General features: G+C 36.9%; 2 protein-coding genes across 2 annotated transcripts; one reads left to right on the top strand and one right to left on the bottom strand.

The window, feature by feature from the left end:
- Nucleotides 1-346: 346 nt before the first annotated feature.
- On the bottom strand, nt 347-1,532 carry LOC113321595 (putative RING-H2 finger protein ATL21A). The gene is made up of 2 exons (XM_026569475.1): nt 696-1,532; nt 347-610 (listed from the first exon to the last, which is right to left on the bottom strand). Exons 1-2 carry the CDS (start codon nt 1,399-1,401, stop codon nt 552-554), a joined length of 765 nt encoding a protein of 254 aa, XP_026425260.1. The 5' UTR covers nt 1,402-1,532; the 3' UTR covers nt 347-551.
- A 1,666-nt stretch (nt 1,533-3,198) lies between these two features.
- Nucleotides 3,199-4,709, top strand: LOC113325162 (putative RING-H2 finger protein ATL21A). Its single transcript, XM_026573381.1, has 2 exons — nt 3,199-3,992; nt 4,266-4,709. The coding sequence occupies exons 1-2, from the start codon at nt 3,199-3,201 to the stop codon at nt 4,471-4,473; spliced, it is 1,002 nt and encodes a 333-aa protein (XP_026429166.1). The 3' UTR covers nt 4,474-4,709.
- The last annotated feature ends 2,971 nt before the right edge of the window (nt 4,710-7,680 follow it).

Raw genomic sequence — 7,680 nt, 5'->3', positions numbered from 1 at the left:
AACAGCTTTAGTAATAGTTACCTCTGTTAGGCCGTATCAGCGTAGGAAATATTTGTGTTATATTATTTTCAGTGATCATGTGGGATTGGAAGTTGTGAATTCTATCAACAAACCGACGTTCTGTGAGGGAAAATATTTGATGGAAATTTGAAACTTCTTTCCTAATAGATCATAGTTGCAAACCGATACAGACTTGATGAAAATACATCGCACATGTGGCATAGAGAAGAATCTATTTTTAGGGGGTTGTAACTTTCAATCTAATTAATTACCTGTCCTTGGATCACCTCAATCTGCTTTAGCAAATACAAAACCATGGCTAGGAATTTTAAACAAAAAACCGAGATGCAATAAATACAAAGAGCTGTCACCCGCAAATAAAAATACATCAAAGATAATAATCTTGGTTCTTGACAATGGGAGTAGGCGGTTAATTCAACTACTAGGAGAAAAAAAATAATTAGAAACAAGAAAATACAAATAAGAAAATACCAAAAATCATTCCATTGAAGCTTTCTCTGCACCTTTATTAATCATCGATTGACAACTGACTAGATACCAAGAACTACCGCAGCGATAATGAGTATTATGTTCAAACGAGTGTTTTCCCCTGAAACGATAAAAACAAAATGTCTTACATGTTAGTAATTGATTGAATATGAAAATTACTAGGGTATAAGTAAATCTACACGTACCTTCCTTCTTTTTACTACTTATTTCAAAAAAACTACTTCTCTTCTTTTTAGGGCTGTCTGAGGCGGGAATATTTTTTGGTTCGTTCCAAGTAAGGTAAAGATCTTCGATGCTAAAATCATAAGAAGAAACCTTATTCACGGCACTGAAGGGAATAGGAACCGTAACAGGAGCAAGTAATTCACAACCTCCTGAAATTAATGCTTCGGCAATATTACTATCAACTTCACTGCTAGAAGAAATCGTAACAAATACAGTGTTGGTTGGGTTACTAAGGCAAGGAACTTTTGTTACTGCAAGAGTAGTTGAATTTTTTGTTATTGATGGTGGACAATTGAAGAAGTTATAAATCTGATAAGCATAAGCCTTGAAAGGTGATAAATTGACATTTAAATTTTGATCTTGAAGACGTCGCGCAAGACAATTATTCTGGTCGTAAAGCCTTATCTCTTTGTTAGCATAATCGATTTTTCGAACAAGAAATTCTCCCGACTGTGGTAGCTTTAAAACTGTTTTATCAAGAATATTGCAAGTAAGATTAAAACCAGGGTAACCACATCCAACCTCCTGATGTTCTTTAATTCCGAACGGGTAGACGATATCCGGTTCATGCCCTGCGTCGCTGCACCTGTAGACTGGACAAATCTTTTGACATGCGACGAGCTTTAGTGAAATGAGAAATATGAAGAAGAAGTATGTGAGAGCCATATTAATTAGATATTGTGATTTCGATTGAGAAATATATATACCAATTGTACAGTAAATGAAATTTGTGCGCGTCTGATTTTAGTTTCTGCTATATTCCCATTTGAATGAAGGATAGGTTTTGGTGTTTTTTTTTTTGTTTCTTTCTTTGTTTAGTTTGATGATCTACTCAATGCCAAGTGAGAACAGTAGTACTGATCACGACATCACGTCTCCACTATGCCTATGGAATCTCACCGGTAGCTGTCATTAAGACTAGCTCCTCGTGTTTCTAATACCAACTAATCAAATATATATTCCCCAAGTACTTGGTCTTTGTGTGCCTCAAACAAAATACATGTCCTTAAGTTTATCCAGGCTTGTCTCTGTTTCCTTTTTTAGTGTCTCAACTAAAAATGCAGTTGGCATCAATGGCATGGAAATCAAACTTGATTTGGGGGGGGGGGGGGGGGGGGGGGGGGGTGTATTGATATATAGATCCAAAAATCTACACTTATTTTTAAGAGCAGTCGAGCTAGGGTGAAGCTGGAGAAAAACATGCGAACAGTCCATGGCACGCCGCACGACCACGAACAAGCTGCATCTTTTTTGTCATTTTTGTTCTAAGTGAAGCTGAGATGTTTCTCTCTAACCCCTTGGGACAACTAGGGTCACAAATTTCAAACCTCTTAATACAAAGAAACATCAAGCAAGCACCTAACATCTTACTGTGGAGACTTTGTCCATTTGTCTCTGCTTGTATTTTAAAATTGAGTTCTTTAATTTTCAACACAACCTTAATTAGATGTACCTTTTCCCACAACGCAAACTAAATCATACATTCACGTATATACATCGTGTAGACAACATTCAAACATTAGTGAATGATTAAGGAGTGTGTCAACTCTCTGAACACCGAACTAGTACTTAACCTTTTAATAGAACCCACTAGCACCGGGTTTCATTGGCTAATCCCATTTTCTTTTATTTTTACAGTAATGTAGGTGTACGACAAACGCGCTCTTCAAATGTGCCACCAACTCAAGAAAGAATATTACCATCCATTTTCTGACTAGTCAACCAATGTACCTTCGACAGAATTCGTCCATACGTTGTTCAAAACATATATACTGTCTGTTGAAAACATCACTTTACAGTTATATAGAAGTTTTTCCCATGATGTTGTTTTCTCTAAAATGCTTTCTCTCTTACTTATTCTTCTTTCTCTTTTTTCTAAAGATTGTTACATGTCAAGATAATTGTTCTAAGTGAAGCTGAGATGTTTCTCTCTAACCCCTTGGGACAACTAGGGTTACAAATTTCAAACCTCTTAATACAAAGAAACATCAAGCAAGCACCTAACATCTTACTGTGGAGACTTTGTCCATTTGTCTCTGCTTGTATTTTAAAATTGAGTTCTTTAATTTTCAACACAACCTTAATTAGATGTACCTTTTCCCACAACGCAAACTAAATCATACATTCACGTATATACATCGTGTAGACAACATTCAAACATTAGTGAATGATTAGGGAGTGTGTCAACTCTCTGGACACCGAACTAGTACTTAACCTTTTAATAGAACCCACTAGCACCGGGTTTCATTGGCTAATCCCATTTTCTTTTATTTTTACAGTAATGTAGGTGTATGACAAACGCGCTATTCAAATGTGCCACCAACTCAAGAAAGAATATTACTATCCATTTTCTGACTAGTCAACCAATGTACCTTCGACAGAATTCGTCCATACGTTGTTCAAAACATATATACTGTCTGTTGAAAACATCACTTTACAGTTATACAGTAGTTTTTTCCCATGATGTTGTTTTCTCTAAAATGCTTTCTCTCTTACTTATTCTTCTTTCTCTTTTTTCTAAAGATTGTTACATGTCAAGATAATTGTTCTAAGGTTCAATGCAGTAGCGCTGGGAATGAACCAGAAATCGTCACCCCTTTTGGAAATAAAGATCTTCAGGGTGGAGGATGTGGTTACCCGGGCTTTAGTCTTACATGCAATATTCTTGATAAAACAGTTCTAAAACTGCCACAATCGGGAGAATTTCTTGTTCGGAAAATCGATTATGTTAACAAAGAGATAAGGCTTTACGACCAGAATAATTGCCTTGCGCAACGTCTTCAACAACAGAACTTAAATGTCAATCTATCGCCTTTCAAGGCTTATGCTTACCAGATTTATAACTTCTTCAATTGCCCAGCATCAATAACCAGTATTCCAAATGCCCTTGCAGTTCCTTGCCTTAGTAACCCAACAAACACTGTACTAGTTACGGTTCCTTCAAGCAGCGAAGTTGATAGCAATATTACCAAAGTATTGGTTAATGGAGGATGTCAGATAAGTGCTCCTGTTACGATACCTATTCCCTTCAGTGCTATAAATAAGGTTTCTTCTTATGATTTTAGTATTGATGATCTTTATCTTACATGGATTGAACCGAAAAAATCCGAACAAAACAAACCCGAATCCAACGATCCAAAAGGAGAAGAAAACAGTTTTGATTGGAAAAAGTTACTAACAATAGGTTTTCCAATTCTCGGTGCGATTGCGGCAATAGCAACCATAGCTGATATTCTTCGGAAGAGAAAACGAAGAAGGTAAAAAATGATCGTTGGGTCTACTGCTTTTTTAGTCTTATATTACATTTCGTTGCAAATTTTAATGTTTCTTTCGGCCATTTTAAAACTCTAGCTAGTTGTTTATTTTTAAAACTTTTCGGCCGATTCACAGACAATGGGTGAACAGGCAAAAAAATGACTAAACCACAGAAGGGATTTTATTTTTTCTCTTAGTCCGCTGATTATGTTTCATTTTCATTTTAATAACGGGTTACATCAAAATGACTACTGCTAGGATTTAATCTTTGACAGGCAAAAAAAGCAAGAGCAGAAGGAGCGAGAGCAAAAGGCGCGGGAGGAAAGGGAGCGGGAGGAAAAGCCCAGACAACCCCCACAACACCCCCCGCAGTACCCCCCACAACACCCCCCGCTGTACCACCCGCAGCAATCTCTGCCGTACCAACAACACCCCGCACCGTACTACTCACAACACCCCCCACATTACCACGGATATGCATGAGTCATTCCTCTTGAATTTGTCAGAATAACTGAAGAGAGGTATGTATTCATTTTGTACAGGGGTTCCAGTACAAATCTGTTGGGGTTTTATTATCATTAGCTATCTGATCACCAAATGGAATGTCTTTTGATACTTTGTTGAGGCATAGATATTGTAGTTATCTTTATTTTTTGTGTTGGTTGTCTTTGTTTTTGCTGTTTCTATCACCCTGCGTGTTTATGCCTTTGCAATATATACATACCATCTCTATTATGTATATTGATTTTTTCTTTTTGTCGGATATCTGTCTTCTAAAGGGCTCCCTTGTGTAAATTTATCGTGAGAGCCGACTTGCACATCGAATCAGTTTAGACAAATGGTGCGAATGGTATAATTGTATAATTTTATCGATGGCACACATTGTTTATTAGATATTGATAATGGGATGATACTCCATTCAAGAACTATGATAAGCTCTCGCAAAGTAATCCAAGCAACTCCCTCGAGGCCTAGTTGTTGGCGTGACCCGTGTATTTCGTGCAGAATATAAAAATTATTCCCAGAATGTGAAGATAAACGACTCCAAAACAGAAAAAACCACCCTAGACTTTCCATACATAATTAGACTCAGTTTTAACCAACAGGCTAGTAGTTTTCCAGCATCTTCAATACGAAACTGGGCTACGTGCACTCTCGTTTTTCAGTTAGTTAGGTGATACCATAAGTTCTCATATAAAGCCGTAATGTAAGTGTTTAAATCCACAATTTGAATTTAAAACTTGTTAGTTGAAACTTGTGACCATCTTTGAGTTGGGTCTTAGGAAAATTATAATTAGAGTTTGGGTCTGAGGATTGACCGTCTTGACCATCCAAAAGGTAGTTAAACGATTCAAATTATTGATTTTATCCAAATGTTTGATTTATTTACTAGTTTGACCAACTCAACCTCTGCTAATAAAATCGACCCCCTCTGGAAACAAAAAATTGGAGAAGAACAAATCTCAAAGGCACCATATATCATTATCAGATTTTAGTCATTGAATACATGGATACTAATAGTTCTTATTGTTCATAGGCCGGTATATTGATCCGGACACCAAACTTATGAAAATATTTGAGGATTTAAAAGAGAAGAAGATAGTTTTATTGTTTGGAGGCTTAACAAGGAGAAATGTCTTGCAGAATTATAGTTGAGAGAAGAATCAAAATCATGTACAGAAGCACTTAACGTTATTTCAATTTTGGTTGATGCTGGTCTTGGTAAGACCATGCTACTTTGTCTACAATAATCATAGGATGTAACACCATTTTTGTATCAAAATATGAGTTTCATATTCTCTGATTGCTACCCGATAGAGTTAAGTTTATGCAGAAATTTATTGAACTTGCGATTCTGAGTTTAAACGGGGATGATCAAAGAAAGTGGAAATAAAAATTAAGGTCAATGGAAAAAAGATAATCTGGATCATCTCCATTTGAACGTCTCCTGATAAAGAAAATTTTGTTCATTGTAAGATGTCGTGTCTAATGAGATTTTCTTCAAACAAATGAAAAGCAATTCAAGATCATAATTTGCATGAAAAGATAAAAAAATTTAATGCCCTTCGTCTGTTTGTCAGTATTCCTAAGGGTCGGATAATATGTATGATGAAGAAGATGGTGTTTTAATATTTTTTAACAACCACGTGATATTCACATGTTAACAGAATCCCTTTGTACTAATGGTCAAGACGGTCAATTATGGTCCTGAGACCCAAACTCTAACTAAAATTTTCCCAGGACCCAAACTCAAAGTTGGTCACAAAGTTGAGACCCCAACTCTAAATATCCCTTTAATAAATAATAATACAAATAATTCCAGTCGCTACCAAAAGTTTTATGCCTTCCTCAATCATTTTACCATTGTTAATGTTTCCAGTTTCAGGTTTTCTAATTTGAGGTCATCGTCGATGGCCAAACTTCGTAACCAGGAAAAATCCACAGCTTCCAAAATTTGTAAGATGTCTGTAACTACGGAAAATCCGTAGCTACACCCAAACTTTCATTTCTACTTCCTTCCAAGATCTAAACATATTTCAACCACAAATAAAAGATTAATTGCTAAAATGAAAGGGAGACACTAGATTTTTACAGGGTTCGATCCATAATGGAATCTACGTCCATGGTTCTTCACTATAAATGTTGGGGTTTACATAAGACTCCACTAATGAGTTTTGGAGCTTTAGATCTAGTTTTGGGGAAAAAGATGAAGTTAGAGAAAAATAAAATCTGATCCTTTTCTCTCTCTTAGATATTTTCTTAAATACTAGAGAGTAGAAATGAATTTACAAATATAACCTTTGCTTACAAACTAAGCTATCTTGGTCTAGATACTATGTAACTATCCTAGGAATGTTATACTACACCGGCTTTCATTGGGCGCCACATGTTGAACTTGGTTTTTGGTATCTACATTCTGCCATTTTTTCCTTGAGTATGGCTTGAAGAGCGATCCTTAAGGAAAAATCCGTTTTGGTGTAGTTTTTGGAGCGAGACGTGTGGTGCTTGAGTGGACATCTTTGATTTTTGTTGTTGAAGGAACGAGCGAAAGAATAACAACTTGAAAAGTATATATTTTCCTCTTATTCTTTTGCGAAGTTCCGACACTTCGTTGTTGTATAAAAGTATTATTCCTTGATCTTGTTGTTGTCGTTTACGAGTTGTTGTTGGAACCGTTCATTGCTTCGCTTCGATTTTTCCGTGGTATGTTTGGTTGTTGATTCTCTTTGTCTGGTGACCTCCGGCCTCATAACCTCGCGACTTTCGGTCTCTTCACATTGACCCTCCTTGCTTTCGGTCATCCCGTCTCAGCTCTCCCTCTGGTGTTGTCTCCAACCCTACACGAGCCATAGTGGTTGGCACGCCTTCCTCCTTCGTCCATTGTGACTTATATTTCCTCCCAGAGCTTTCCACTTGCACCCTGAATCTTCGTAGCTCATGTAAGACTTCCTGATCCACAGTCCCTCTTCTTATTTCGTCAATTCTTCTTTCTTGCTTATTGTGTTTGCTTTCATCCTCGCGCCTTATTCTTTCTTCGTATCTTAGCCTATGATTTCATATCTCGCCTCCATAGGTCTCTCCCGGTCATATCCTTCTAGCAGCCTTCTCCTCTGCATTCCTCATTCGTCTTCTTCCTCGTAATCTTCATAATGGCCTTCCCCCGATACAGGATCCATTTTCGGGACGAAG

This window comes from Papaver somniferum, chromosome 11 (assembly GCF_003573695.1).
Source record: "Papaver somniferum cultivar HN1 chromosome 11, ASM357369v1, whole genome shotgun sequence".
Lineage (NCBI taxonomy): Eukaryota > Viridiplantae > Streptophyta > Magnoliopsida > Ranunculales > Papaveraceae > Papaver > Papaver somniferum.
The sequence above is the reverse complement of the archived record's forward strand: the minus strand, read 5'-3'. Positions and strand labels throughout refer to the sequence as shown.